Genomic DNA, 15,728 nt, shown 5'->3' with positions numbered 1-15,728 from the left:
ACTCTCATTACAGCAAACGACAGACAGCTGATCGATTTTTGCATGACGTTCCCCTCGGTTTACCCCTCTCTCTCTCTCTCTCCCTCTCTATCTGCTATCTAACACCTGGTGTTATCACTCGCTACTGATAAGCATGGCAAACGGTAAACGCAGCGCCGGCCAGCGCCATATCAATATCAGTCATCAAAAAATCAGATACAAAGTTGGCAACCCTTTGATTTATTTACTCTTTCGGACTCTGTAGTTTTTTGTTTTTTATAATGAAATTCTCGTTAAAAACTGTATAAAATGTCATAAAAAATCATTTAGGGTAAATGCATTTGCAAATGATAGAAGAACGAACGATAAGATAGAAGATAGGAAGGGGGACGGTGGATGTGGAGAGTGTTCATTGCTGTTTGAAATGCAATAACAATAAAAACTGGTATAATTGAATGAGCCATCCACTTATTCTTTCTCTCTCTAAGGTCCCCACAGCTTGTGTGGGTAATTAATCCCCTCCCATTTGTACGGCATCCAATCCACAGCGATCCATTTGCATTTTCAAGCAACAAATATGGAAATACTGGAACTGGAGACTGGGGACTGGAGAATGGGGGGGACTATATGTACATATGTATGTGTCTATCTTATACAACATTCCACTCACAACAGATGCGGTAATTTTCCTATCAACGCAGCAATCAACATTATTTGTTTTGTGGCAAAAAGTAAAACAAAAGCACACAAAATGCATTGGATGCATAATTAAATGTATTATGATGTTACACAGATCTTAATGGGTCTAATCGGTGTTTTTATTATTCACATATTGTAAATCCCAATAAAATGCTGCAATCCCTAATCAGACATAAAATGTTTTGTCATTAAATTTAGCAATTACTGAAACAGATCCAATCTGTATTAAATAGCTTTATTTCTTTCTTTTTTTTGTTGTTCAAACAAAATACTCGCGTATCATTTGTTGTTGTTTTTCTTAATTTGGTTTGGTAAAGCATTTTACACAACCATTTGATTGATTTTAATTTTTTGTTTAAATGATTTTTTTCTTCATTTTTTTACTGCTTTTATTTTACTGTTTATATTTCCTTGAATTTACGGCAGCGTTAATTTTTTCCATTTGTGTTAAACATATTAAAATTTTGGTTTGTTTTGTATACATTTTATGATTTTTTCTTCTGTTGATGGATTGGAAACAATGATCGGATCGGGATCGGGACTTGTGTAAAGAGATTTATGAATGTTTTACATACATCTGTAACCTTGGGATCCTTTTGTATTATTTTCATATGTAAAAATTCTGATCATAATAATTGATCTGTTCTCTTCTTTATTATCAAATTTTATAATGTTTTAACTTTTTCTATATATGTATGTACCTTTGAATCTTCTTTTTTTACCACTTTTCCCCATTTTACTTTGCAATTCTCTTTCTGGCGTCATCTTGATCTTCCTAATTGTTATTTTGTTTAACTTTTCAGTTTCCGTTTAAACAATTCTCAGTATCACAGTGAATCATTGATACAAAATGCAAAATAAATAAAGCATTTTTTAGCGTTCATAATTAAATTAATATTGAAATATAACCTAATTAGCATTTACGTCTTTTATAAATGAATGGAAAATGTATTTTAAAATTTCTAAAGGAATGTAATCAATATATTCCCTATATGCACATGCCTTCATATTGTTCATTGTTCATCAAGTGAAATTATTTCAATTTGTTTTCAATACAATCGAAACGTATGAATTCCTTTCTTACAGACCCTTTTTCCCTTCAGGAAATATATGTATTCATATTACTACACGGATCATTAGATATCTAATTGAAATCGAAATACATGAAAACCAGCCTCTGATTTTGGTTTATCGCTTGTTCCTCTAATTCCATATGATTTCTTCTGATTCTAATTTAGCTAATTTCTGCGATTAATTACTGTCATTCCTCTGGATTCTGATTCTGTGCTAAATTTCCTTTCTAGGGATTACTTTAATTTCATTAAATTAATTAACTTTTGCACACCCGGTTCTAAATATTAACATAAATTTCCTGCTTTTTTGGCTAGTTTTTAGTTTTAGTCTGGAGTTTTTATAGTCTGATCTCAGCTATCGGATGGATGATGTGTGGACTTTTATTACCTGGACTGAGCTGCCAGCACTGGCATTTGGTTGTGATATCATTCGAGCTGGCAGCTATGAAGAGCGGCAGCTCAAAGAACTTTTCGCACTCGGGATCGACGTAGACGCTGCTCCGACGGCTGCTGAACTGCTCCAAGTCTTTCAGGCCAAAGACTTTGCCAACCATCTTTTTTTGTTGTTGTAACGTTTTGATGTTTCTTTTCTGTTTCTGCTTCTGTTACTGTTTCCTTTCCGTTTGTGTTCCGTGTGTTTCTCGGTGTCTTTTCCGTTTCTGTTCTGTTTCTGTATTTCTGTTCTGTTCTGTTCTGTTGTTCGATTTACAGTCTTGTTTTTTTGATCACTTGATTTTTTGGCATCGAGAACTTTTCGCGCACAACAACACCAGCAGCAACAACGACAACGACAGCGACCACCACATTTATGTAGATTTTGCCAGTCTCCTTCTCCTCAGCGTTCTCCTTCTTTTTCGTCTCTTCTCGACTGCCTTTTATTGTTTTAATTTATTGCGATCTGCAATTTGCTTTTGTCGTTGTCATTCGTCGTGCCAGAAGCAGCACTTGAATTTAATTTGCAACACATTTAAATTTTCAATTCACATTTTTTTCTTCTTATTGTTTGGGTATTTCAAAATTAATTTCAATATTTTTACACATTTATCGACTGTGGGGAGGGTTGAAAGATATCGTTAAAAAGCGAAAGGTGCGAGCGAGACAGTCGCGTCTCGTCTCGTCTCCCTCTGTTGCCCTTTGGCAAGCAACAACAAAAATATACGGGGGGTTAGGCCTACGTGCGGAGCGTTCGAATGCGTTCAATGTTCTCATGGGGCGGCCCGGCGGACAGGCCGGTTTCATGCTGCTTTCTGAATGAAACCAAAAAGCTTAAATGGGGTGGTGGAGAGAGCGAAAAAGAGAGCGCTAGTGCCTAGAGAGAGTGCAAGAAGGCGAGCGCGTAAAGCTCATTGCGCATGGGAATGGGAGTGAGTGAGAGTGCAATAAAACGAGCGCGTAAATCAAAGCTTCACGCGCATCGTGTGGGCTTGGCAGAGAGCGAAAATGAGAGAGCGTCACTAGAGTGAGAGAGTGCATGCGGTGGACTACACTAAAAGACAAGAAAGAAAAGAGGCTGCTGGGAGATTGATCGTTTTTATTGCAGCTTTAAAAGTGATCCTATCTGTGGCGTTCCGATCAACATATTCTCAGGCCCAACCACATAGCCCGATTCTTCATTGTTTTCTTAATATGTATTGTAAGTGTCCCAAAGAAATGCACGAGAAGGAATGTGGTATCGGGAGTGTGTGAGTGTGAGTGCAAGCAAATAAGCTTTTTACATCAAAAGAGCGCGCCCTGTGACAGATCACAACCTGGTGGCGCGTGCAAGTTTTGTGTGAGCTTTTTACTGTTTATTGGTCTCTCTCTCTCTCTCTCTCAGTCTCTCTGCTTTATTCTATTTTCTGCCTATTTTTATTGTTTTTGTTCTTCTTTTGCGAGTGTGTTTTGTTTGTTTCGGATTCTCGGCAGCAGCGTAGCGCTTGTCGGCGCCATAGAGCAAACAGCTGTTTTCTGTTGTGCTTTTTCTGATCTGATCTTATCGGCTCTCTCTGCTTTTTTCTCTTCCCATCTCTGCTTTGCCACAGGACAGAGACGAGAGGGGGTTACGGTTTACCCAAATCTTAGTGTAAATAATTTTATAAATAGCTTTTTGTGGGAAATGTCGTAAGCAAATGCCCCGCTTGGAAAATCCCAGGAAATATTTCTTTGCTGTAACCATTTTCGCTGGCATTCTTTTCGTATACGTAATGTGCGTCTAGCGCTGCGCTGCCATCTTATTTATGGGGGGAAAGTACACACATAAAATTTATGAGCATTTTTCTTTGGGTTTGCTGTAAAAATTGTAAAAATATTTGTGCGCCACGGCATGGAAAATTTCTACATTCCTCTACAGCACCCCACTTCGAACGCCTCTGAAAGAAAATTTATGGGAAACCTCAGTTGCGAGGAATTTTCCTTTTGAACAGGTGTTTGGGAGCCGAAGAGTTGCGTGTGAAAAGTGGGCTTTTTGGGGGTATGCCGGAAAGCAGACGAGACCCAAATTCAATTAGAATATTTTTTTTAAGATTCTAAAGAATTTCCTTGTGTATCTTTTCATTAGCAAAGTTGTAAAATGTATTGCTCATAAAGAAATAAATATCAATCATACAAAAATAATAATGTTCGAAGGTTTTCAAACGCCCAAAAAAATAAAAACTCAAATAAAAAATACGAAATAAAAAAATACTAACTCTAAGATCTCAATGTACTCAAATAACTGTATAATCTCAATAAACTGAATAGACTGAAGGTAATAAGTACTACATTTAGTAAAAACTTTTCATATTAAAATATCTACACACAAAAATTAGTATTTTAATACAAAAATACTAAACAATAGAAAACGAAATAACAAATAATATAAAAGTCCCATGTGTAAATTATGTGTAAATTTTTAATATTTTGCATTGATCTAGAGACCTAAAGACCTCGTTTTGCGGTTGGAGATTTGCGCACGAGGAAACCCAAAACTCAATTTACCGAACAACAATTTCCAAACAACCTCTCACGTGAGAAGCTTCCTTCCTGCCCGCCGGCCCCCCTCTCTTCGATACATAGCATCATAGCCATCATCTCAAACGCATTTCAACACAATTTTCGTTTCGTTTGTTTATTTATTTATATTTTTTCCTACACTGTTGATCTGTTGATCTTTTTTTAGCGTATACGAAAATTGATTTTTCACATGTTTCGTCAGGCGAAATAAAATTAAGTCAAAGCTAACGCGATTCTTGGCCATTTTGTACGGAACAGAAATGTTGAACGCAGACCAACGCGTGCCCAATGTGCCGGTGGCGGTGCCGATGGCAGATGAAAAGCGATTTTCCCGTGGCAGGGGCAAAAGATTAATTAACCAAAATGTTTTGAAAGAAAGAAAACCCAAAAACAAAATAAGCCTGATGACAATTATCTTCGACTTGGCTATATCGGATTCTGTTTTATATTCTCCGTATTTTTTTGGGAAGGGAAATTTATGAGAGAGTGGAGATTGCCAAGAATTCTGGCGACACTTAAGTGTTGCCCCATCAAACAAACACACCTCCGAAAGCAAATTTCAAAACTATATATATACATTAATGTATATGGCAATCTGCGTTCTGTGAGTCCCCTAATTGGTCAATCATAAGTGATGTATGAAGGTACAAGTCTGGGGAAATCAAGGAGCCCATAAAGATTCTACCAAAATACGCCATCATAGCACCTAATTGCACTCTAATTGGTATCAGTGAAGTGATCGTAAAACAATTATAGATAAAGATTTCCCTGGCCATATCTTTACGATCCAATGCTGACATCTTTGACTGGCTCAATAGCAGAATAATTCGAATGCATTTACATAAGAGTCCAGAAGATGTCAATTGATTCTTTGATTAATTTGAATAGTAATTGACGTAGTTTATTAATCAATTCGTGAGTTTCTTCTAATCCGATTGGCACGAATACCTTGAATAATCGTTAATTGTGGAATCTTGAACCTTTTGGATCCTATTATTAGATGATAAATTCCTACGATGCGATTGGAAAACCAACGCAAAAGGCGCCGTAACGATTCTCAATAGAGATTTTGGCAAACAAATCTGTATATCTGTTTGGATTGTATGTAAAATAGAATCAAATTATTGTGACATGATCTAATGTGCAATTTTTAGTTGGCGGAAACAATAAAATTAAGCAGAATCGAAACGAATACGTATTGTACGTAGAAGGGGCAACACATTCTGGGCATGCAAATTGCAAATGCAATTTATTAGATTTTGTTCCCCTCTCTGACGGCATTTGTCACCGAATCGGGTGCCAACAATAGCAACAAAATGAAAAGCAGGCTTTCCTCAGGGGTCGAAGCTTTCAATACCCTGGCAGATCGATCGTTTCTGTGTTTCTCTGCATAGAAGATATAGATCAACGGATCTCACTTGACGCTGATGTTATAAGAAAAGATTGCAAAGGAGAATGCCCAAGAATAGTACTAAAACAACATACATTGCGTGTGCATGACCAAACATATTGCTGCTCGATTTAAGGCTGGCATTCGACTGGCACATTTTCGTATTTATTATAATTTTATTGTTTACTAAAATTGAAAAATCCCTCCCGCCGCTTATATAGTCATCCGATTTAGATCAGAAATTTTCAGAGAAGCCAGAGTCTGTGGAATCCTCCAGATAGCATCAATATTAAAGGACACATTTTTCATGGTATTCTGATATGATTCTGTTCAAAATACTAGAATACCCCCCAATAGGGTACAACAATTGCCGACTGCAGCTAAATATAATTATTCCCCCAAGGGAACGGAAACCCACGAAACAAGCAACGTTCAACCGATTTTCCTTTTGGCAAACTGTGCGGATTAATGTTGTTATTGCCGAGTGTTTGTTTGTTGTCTCTTGTTTTGATTTCCAAATTGTAGACGTATTTTTCGGTTTAATTGCATCAAACGGCCACAGCAGGCGTCATTGGATGTACGGGTGTGGTGTCAAGGGATTTTCAGAAGAAACTGTTGGGATTTATCTAGGGGGAAAGACCTTCGAAAGGTGTAGAGGAAGCGTACGGCATAATTTGGTACAATTATTTTATTAATTAGAAAACAAGATGAATCAGGAATGGCAAATAATATTCCTAGGAATCATTTTTAGGCAGAAAGATGTCAAAGTTGTTCTATTAGAGACGATTAGGAGTCGATTTATGTATCGATTTGCACATCTATCGTTTATCAGTACCTGATAACCCAAAGATATAACCTTTCCCATGTTCCGTTATTAAAATTGACCGTTTCGTGTTTAAAAGAATATTATTACTTTTCAAGGAGTGTAATTTTATTTATAAAAGCTGTTCTCGAGACTTGCAAATTAATTCGTTTATCGTTGAGTAATTTTGTAAAACAAATTTGAATATTTATCCAATTTATTTTTATAAATTTTGATTTACTTCAGATACAGATACAGATACGATATGTGATACATACATAGGTAGTATTCACATCAATTTAGCTCTGGCTTGAGGCAGGCAACAGAGAACAGAGAACAGGGGAATGGTCAACGAGCCTGCTTGCCGCTGCTGCTGCTGCTTCTGCGGCTTTGGGGGCTGTCAGATTGTTCAGATTGTTTAGCGAGTGCTATAAATATCTTTGACCGATCGTGAGTTTCCTATTTGTCAATTAGCAGCGTATTCGCTTCATATTTTCGTTGTATTTTGGACTATATTACGAGGGACGAGGCACATGACAGGCGCGACCTTTTTGATCTTTTTTTACGAGTACGCCTATATCTCTCAGCTGCTTCGGAGTGGGAGTGCCTGTAGAGGGGCAGGAAACGTGGGTTGAATATTCGCAAATGAATATTAATTGAGATTCGATGGGGATCGTATAAAGTCCGCTTTAAGTGGGCGGTTGAGGGTGGTTCTCTTTGGTTCTCCGATTTGCCACGGATTTGCCACGAGTGGGGAATATGGCATATGGGAAATTAATCAACTTATTGCCGTGTTAATTGCATTTATTAGATGCCTGATTGGCGCCTTTTTGAGCCTGGCACAGAATGTTGCTTTGTTTTTTGTTTGTGTTTATTTTTTTTTAAGATTTTCATTTGAGATGATTTTTTGCAGTCGCCTGCATTTGGCATTCGTTGAACAAAAACCCGTTTCATCGGTCAGCTTCTGTTATTGCACTTAACTGAAGTCATTTCGGAATTATATATTCAATTGATTCGATTCTCTTTATATGGCTTCTCCCTCTCTCTGTCTCTCTACAACACGTTTCTTTTATTATGGGCATAATTTTGCATTCAATTATTGTTTAAAGCACACACAAAAAACCCCTCTTCAATACATTCAGTTTCCATTGTTGCGGTTATATTTTGCTCTAGAAAAGTTTTATGAAGAATATCGTCTTTAAACGACAGATGTTCCTCCCTGGAAAAGGTATGAACCCATATGGAGGCTAGAAACGCTGTAATATCTGAAATTTATAAGATATTGAGCTGATATTCAATATATTTGTGCACAATGCTCTTTTCTAAAAATCTAGAAAAAATCATCCTGATTGGATAAGTATTGAAGACTGAAAACAGTAAAATGTATTTGGTATATTTTGGTATTTTTCCAGAAAATCAACCAAAACTTGCTATGTACGCTCTGTGTATTTAGAAATCCTGTACACTGTGTTTGATATTTTCCAGTAATATAAGATTTTAGAGACCCATTTAGATCAATTTTTAATGCACAGCAAAGGCACAAGAGTATTTCTGTTAGAGGGCGACAGCACTTGAGGCGCACACATGGCGTATGCGTAATCGAAAGCAACGCGCATTCATCAAGCGTACGAGTACATATATTGTAGCAATGACTGACTGCTTGATTGACTGACTGACTGACTGACCATTGAACGCAACGCACGAGACTATTTGCACACAACCAAAAACTGTGTATATAATCGTATACGTATATTTTGTTGTTGTTTTTGCTTATCGTACTCGGTATTTTCTTGTTTATTTTAGAGTTTGGCAGCTAGGCGTGATAATTAACGAGCCGTGATTTAAAAGTCGATTCGCTTTTAATGTGCATTTCAGATTGCAGTTTTTGGAGGCTGCCCCATACACACACACACACACACTCGCACACTGGCACGCACAAGTTTACATACACTCGGACACACACACTGTGGATTGTATTTGTATAGGCACACGCACTATATAAACATTTAAGGTAATTACGTTGACACGCGACTTGTTTCGAAAACTATTCCGAATTTCAATTGATCCGCCTGTCTGTCGGTAGGTCTGTTTTCTCGCTTTTCCTTTTCCACCCTTTCCACTTTTATTTGTCGCCTTCTTTCTTTCTTTCGTGATTTGACAGTTGACAACTTTTTGGGCTTGGGGGCAGCACACGGCGGCTAGTGAGAGCGAGCAGTGCAGGAGTGCGACAGAAAGCGACCGCAACGCCCGAGGGTTGAACTGAGACTGACTGAGGCTGAGACTGAGGCAGAGGCAGAGGTTGAGCGAGCAAGCGATCATCGCCGTGTGTGTTCGGGAGGGGAGAGAGAGAAAAAACAGGTGAACGATGCAGCCGCGCGACACACTTTTCTGCGAGTGGTGGATCTATCTGCAAAGCTCTTGCAAAAGCTCGCTAATTAAAAGCTCTCAACATGTTTCACCTGAAGTTGTTATTTGTTTCACTCTCCAAAGGTTCGTTCAACTTCGTTCGGGCTGGATATTTTCGGGGGCGCGTCTAAGACGGGCTCTGAAACGTGGGGCGTGTTTTTGGGGAGTATAACGTAGATTTAGGCCTAGTTCAGGAGCTTGGTTTAGCACTAGTATACAAAGCTGTTTTATTAGGTTTAGAAGCTGTACAGTAGTCGATGAGTCAAAGATAGACTTTGAGTTGTTCTGGTATTGCTTCGTCCAAGTCCAAACAGCATGTAGATCTTTGTAGTTCAGAGATTAAAACGTTAAGTGGTTCATGGTTTGGTTATGGGTGCACTTTCTGCAAGTACTGTATGCATAACAGCTGCCGGAACTGATTTAAAAATTCCCTGCAATTAGCCTTCCAGCGGAGGTGTGTGCAATGCAAATGCCATACATACTCAAATCAAACAAATCATTCGCGTCGTAAGCTATTTATTCAAATCGAAAATAATCATATTAATCGATTGATACTACGATTTTAATTGCTATTGAAATGAACCTCATACTCGTATCTACGTTTATTGTGTACTATAACTGACCTTTGCTTGTTTTTCTCTGTGAATTGTAACATCATGAGGTGATCTGAGGTGCGGTGAGATCAGAGAATGAAAAGAGTTGAGACTCAGGAAATCAAATTGAATGCGACTAGCTATTGGAGGGAAAAGGAAATACGCAAATGAAGACCGTTTGATAATTATAACTTTTATGCGGAGCACTCATAGTTTTTTTGCATCAATATCTTAAACAGGCATCTCATTTACTTGTTAAGAATGACGTTTTTTCACTATTTGCCATCCATTTATTTACTCATATTGAGTAAATGCTTTCTGGTGATCCGCAATCATCTCTTATCCAAAACAATTCTCTAACAACTTATTCAAATTCTTAAAAACATCCTCAGCTTAAAATAAAATTAAAATTAATAAATTAAAACCCACAACAGCCTTTATTTAATTTCCAACAGCCATCGGCAATATTATTTAGCCGACAGTGTGCCACACTAATGTCCCGAAATTACCATGCCACCGGCACAGGTAATTAACAAATTTAAAGCATACTTTCGGGCAGTTCATTAAAATACTGCTACCAGCAAGGCGAAAAGGCAATTATTATGTGAACATCGTGCTTAAAACGAATGAAAAATTAATTAAATGGGCGGAGAAAGGGGCGGGGATGGAAGTGCAAATAAATATAAAGTTTTATGAACCAAAAGTAAAAGCAAAAGTGTGTTCAAAACTGTCTAATTGCAGAGGAGCATTGCAGGCAAAAAATTGAAATGAATGAATTGGTGCTGGTCTGCCCCAACAAATGTTTCCCTGTTATCTAAACAGTGCGCAATACAAACACTGTTATCGGTTGGATCTCAGAAGAGAACGAGAGAGAGAGAGAGGAAGCACTGAGCGAGCAATCCGCCGGTAGATTTCTTTCCCTCTGCATTGCTTTAATGTTACGAATTTTACTGTTACAATAGCAACAAAAAGAACAGTTTCAATACCCTGTAATCAGGTAGGACAAGGGTAAAGCATACTATATCGTACATTTATGTAACAAGCAGAAGATTTCTGAGTATTTATGGAGGAGGGAGGATTTATTTATATAAAATTTATCATTGACAGAATTTTTATTATTATTATACATATAAATATAAAGAAGAAATCAGCACAATCAGGGCATCGCATAGTCCTAATATTGGCAGTGGCATTCCTATCTATTTCGCCTCTTTTTTGTTTCGTGTTTCGGCTTTTATCAACGCAGAGAAATTTGAAAATCAAAGAGCAAGTAAACAAAGCCAAAAAGATTACCTAGTGCGTGACGTTCGGCTGCTTAGTGACCTCAAAGAAATACGACACACGTATACGTACATAGTCGTACAAATATATGTATATGTATATATACTCGTAGCATCTGTACATACTATATCTAATTAGAGGCGCCGCTGTTGACAGGAGGGGGCCATAAGAGCTAAAGAAAAGAACATTAGAAAATCCTACAAGAAATTACATTTGAGGGGCACATTTCTGCCGATTGTTTGATGGATTTGCTCATTATTTTCATCGATTGTTTGATCGACTTAGAAACCTTTCTAAAGATTGGGGAATGTGTGCGTGACGTGCAGCGAATTCCAACAGATGTTCAAATATTTATTGATAACTTTCAATTGGATTTTATAGGTGTCTATTTTAATGGAAAGTCAACCATTTTTCGCGTCTATCTTCGTCAAATAAATGTGTGTCAATCAGACAAGGATTTCTTTGATAACTTTTATAAAAAAAAAATATATAAAAAAACAATACTCTTCACTGACGAAAAGACCTTCCGCTTGGCCCTAATTACAAACAAGAACAAACCGACGAGCATGCGATCTGTCGTCACGCAGAGTGTCGTGCTCGGGGGCGCACGACCATATAGACCGTCAGGCAGACAGGCGTACGACAGACCCCTCATAATACTATACATACATCCACTGCCCGCCCTATCTCTTGCCACCTTCATCAACTTTCAACAGCCCAAAGCCGTCGTTGATTGTTTTATGCGACCCAAAGATCAAAAGAGACCCCAACGACATGTGGGCGTGTGATCTGTTGCTTTTTCGACAACGGATGAGATCCGATGGATTGGATTGGGGTGAAGAGGGCTTTAGGGGTAGGGCGTGCGCATCTGAATTATTGCGGATTTGATCTCTGAACTCACAAAGAAGAAAAATACGTAAAAATACGATAGAATGGCGGGAATGTTAAAGAATCTCTGGTTAGATATTGGGAAATACTTTGACAGTTTTAACAGATTGTGCAAATGTTTTGAGCAAAACTTAACACATGTTTCAATCCTTTTTTTTAAAGATCGTTGAGATGACAGCACAGTGATTGATGATATAGTGATCGGATGTTGGAGAAACTGTACTTACGTTAATGTATTGTGAGAAATAGTGCTCTGAAACTGGTTACTGATTCAGCAATTTGTAATTTGTTTACAAAATCGCAAACAGATCTTTACAAACTGAGAATATTCAGCATAAAAGCTACAAATGCTACAAAAATTATACCAAAGACCTTTGAATATTTGATAAAAACAAATTCACATGGCTAAAAATATTCCTTCAAGTATAATAATTTCTTAATTGTGTTAATCTAATCAAACTCGAATCAACTCCGAAATAAAAGCCAACCAAAATGAGAGCAAATTCAGTTAGCAACTCCCCCAAAAGACTGGCTGTCAGGGGGTTCTGTTCTGCGTTTACTTGAATTTTACTTTTATTTTGGTTCAGCGGTCAAATCGGTCAAAAGATTCGCCAAGAACAAAAAGATTCGCCAGCAAAAAATCCCAATGAATTATACATCAAGAATGTATAGCAAAAAAACAAAAACAGAAATTTTGGTGACTATAAAATATGCGAGCAAGTGACTTGCATACATACATACATAAACGATATACAAAATGCAAAACAAAAATTGTAAAAAAAATAATAATAATAAAAATTAACCGAAGAATCCTCTTGAAAATGAATAAAAACAGAAATGGACTAAAAATAAAGACAAAAACCAAAACAGAGAAGGAAACAAAGAGAAAACGAAACGAAACGAAATATAAATAAACAAAACCCGACACGGAAAAGCTAGCTTTAGGGGAGACGAAGCTGCAGATACCCTTCGAGATCGGTCGTTTCTAAGGATCATCCTCGTTCACTTGGTCATTCACCAATATGATCGTCGGTGTCCAAGATCGACCAATGATCCTTCGTTCGATCTTTGCACAGTAAGCTAGAGATTTTTGAATTCAATGCGAATATCTTCAGTACCAAGAACATTTTGTTTCACAAAGACTTCGCTTCGATATGATATAGTGATTCGATCTTGTCGGTTCTGATCTATATAGGTCGTGGATCAATGAGATAGTCTTGTAGAGTTTCATCCAGATGGGTCTTAAACTAAGAAACAGACGCGAATATGTAAATTCTTAGACGATCCCTCTCTGCATTGCAAATATACATATATCTGCCGAAAATCCATAGTACCCTCTGTGAGCGTATAAATGCTGAAAGAAATTCGCGAAAACCAGTTTGTGTCGGTTACAGAATGCTGAGAAAAATCTTTCGAGGCACACTTTTCGCATATTTTCAGAGGCAGAGGCAGCAGCACGTGCTTTCTGGCCAGGCAGATGGGGCAAGGTGTCCGCGAAGGGGCGTGTGCCACAAGTTTTTAAACAATTATTGGGACTATCGAAAATTTCTCATACACACACACACAAAATATGTATACAAATATATGTATGTATATATAGAAGATCGCCTGATTGCCAGTGGAAAATTTTTCATCCGAAATACAAATATTTCTTAGATGATTTTTTGGAAAAAACATTTTCCGATCTCACAAGTGGAACATAAAAAATTCCTTTAAATTAAAATTTATGCCTTTAGTTTTTGTTTTCTTTTTTTTTTTGCTTTGCCTAAAACATAATTTCATTTGGCATTAAATAGCAAAACAAAAACGTATTTTCCTAAGGGGTTGCACGTCAGCGGGGGAAGAATTGGGGAAGAATATTCTGTTTCCATTTCGCTTGCGTAAGCAAAAATGTTATTATTGCTAACAAACAACAAATAAATTCTCGACTTTAAGCCATCAAAATGATTATTTCTATCCGAATTGTTGCTGCAGATGGCACGTGGCCTGTGCGACACGGAAAATACCACCAAAATATATCTACATATAGATATTTAAAATTAGCCAACGATGTACGACTATAGATAGATAGATACTATATGTATGTACGCTTCACAGATGCGATTGATCATGCTAGTTGACAGCCATCAGAGTCTTTCATTGGGTATCTGCTGTATTTCATCTATGGAGTGTTCGGTTTTGTTCATAATTTGCATTAAGGCAATTATTGAACATTTTTAACATTCAAATAATCCAAGTAAACTTCTTCGTACGATTCTCATCGGGGTTTTCAAGACAAATACACTCCAGGAACCTTTTTTTATGATATCTATTGAGTTAGTTAAAATTTCCAACAGACATATGTATGTATGTGTATAGGGTTTGTGCATAAGAACTTTTTATGGTTCCATTAAGAAGGGAATCCTTCATAAACCCCTAAATTATATGGAAATTCTTTGGTTTCCTTTTTCGAAATTCCTTTCAACATATCTTGTAAATTCTTCGAACAATTTGTGATCTAATATTTTTAACTTTATCATTTTTTATTCCTTGTTTAATTCGAATTCATTTTATAATGTCAGACATCCATCAAAATATATCCATATTTTAACATATCTGCAACGCAAATTTTTCTTATTAAATTTAAGCGAAAATAAATACAAAATGTTGCCGCCCCCATAATTCTCCTGTGGAATAACATATTTTATCTCATTATCCCATTCCCAATCACATGCTCAGCAGCAGATTTAAATTGGGGGAAAAAACTTTTATCAGAAAGCCAGAAAACATAAGCAGAAAACCACAACAGGAGGAGGCAAAAGTGATGATGAAAATTGCATTTATTTATAAACAAATTAATTGGATGCCGGCCAAGAGTACCATAAAAACGTGAATATTTTTATTTGTTTGCCCACTCACAGCGGTCCCCGATCCACGATCCCCGAGAGAGAGAATCATCTGTGGAATCTTGGTGTCTACGTGTGCATCAAATATTAAATCTTATTTATGAAATATAGATAATATCGAAAAAGTATAGACCCAATGGAAATTCTAGTCAACCTACGCAGTGCCTCAAAAGGAACCCGTGGCGTGATTTTATTCGATTAATCAATTTGCATTGGTTCGTTTCGCAAAGAACAAATTTCTTCCATATACTTCCATATATAATTGGGTTTTATCCATTTATCCATTTATCCATATGCACACACTCGTAATGGAACTGTGTGTGCACAAGGCTCATTATTTTGTAAATCAAAATCAAGGCCAATCTCGATGTCGATGTCGATGTCGACAGGCGTCGCGAGGGAGGAATTCTGGCGTTATGGTTCCGAGGGGATATGGGAATACGTGGAGGATGGAGACGGTAGAGTGCCCCACTAATGGTTCGATTGGCTGGGATCGCCTGATTGCATTTGGAATTGAAATTGCATTTAGTGGATTTCGCCATTTGGCATTCTGACAAGCGCGTTAGCCCACAGCGAGGGTGGTACGAGCAGTTACTTATGAAGGCGGAAATTCTTGGAAAAACTCGAAGAAGATAGCCAGTGTGTACTCAATCGAGAAAGTTCTTTTGAGCTGATGCGTGTATTTTTAGTATTTTTATCCACTTAAACGATGTTGCAGTATATTTTCTGTGTTTTCATCCCATCAAACATTTTAGTGTAGTA

General features: G+C 37.3%; 2 protein-coding genes across 16 annotated transcripts in view; both read right to left on the bottom strand.

Moving 5' to 3' along the window:
* The window catches only part of sky (GTPase-activating protein skywalker), a 55,574-nt gene that overhangs the window by 16,880 nt on the left and 22,966 nt on the right, over positions 1–15,728 (bottom strand). For 7 of the 15 annotated variants that reach the window (XM_015180759.2, XM_015180758.2, XM_015180763.2 and 4 more), the window contains exon 1: positions 2,140–2,432. The exons of the other annotated variants lie outside the window; for them this stretch is intronic. In XM_015180759.2, the coding sequence (XP_015036245.1) occupies positions 2,140–2,305 (166 nt within the window). In that variant the 5' untranslated portion in view covers positions 2,306–2,432. Of the gene's footprint in view, positions 1–2,139; positions 2,433–15,728 lie in introns of those variants that run through there. 15 annotated transcript variants of the gene reach the window in all.
* Positions 2,614–9,247, bottom strand: LOC117184025 (uncharacterized). The gene is made up of 2 exons (XM_033379997.1): positions 8,933–9,247; positions 2,614–2,799 (listed from the first exon to the last, which is right to left on the bottom strand). Exons 1-2 carry the CDS (start codon positions 9,230–9,232, stop codon positions 2,785–2,787), a joined length of 315 nt encoding a protein of 104 aa, XP_033235888.1. The 5' UTR covers positions 9,233–9,247; the 3' UTR covers positions 2,614–2,784.

This window comes from Drosophila pseudoobscura, chromosome 4 (genome assembly GCF_009870125.1).
Source record: "Drosophila pseudoobscura strain MV-25-SWS-2005 chromosome 4, UCI_Dpse_MV25, whole genome shotgun sequence".
NCBI classification, from domain to species: domain Eukaryota; kingdom Metazoa; phylum Arthropoda; class Insecta; order Diptera; family Drosophilidae; genus Drosophila; species Drosophila pseudoobscura.
The sequence above is the reverse complement of the archived record's forward strand: the minus strand, read 5'-3'. Positions and strand labels throughout refer to the sequence as shown.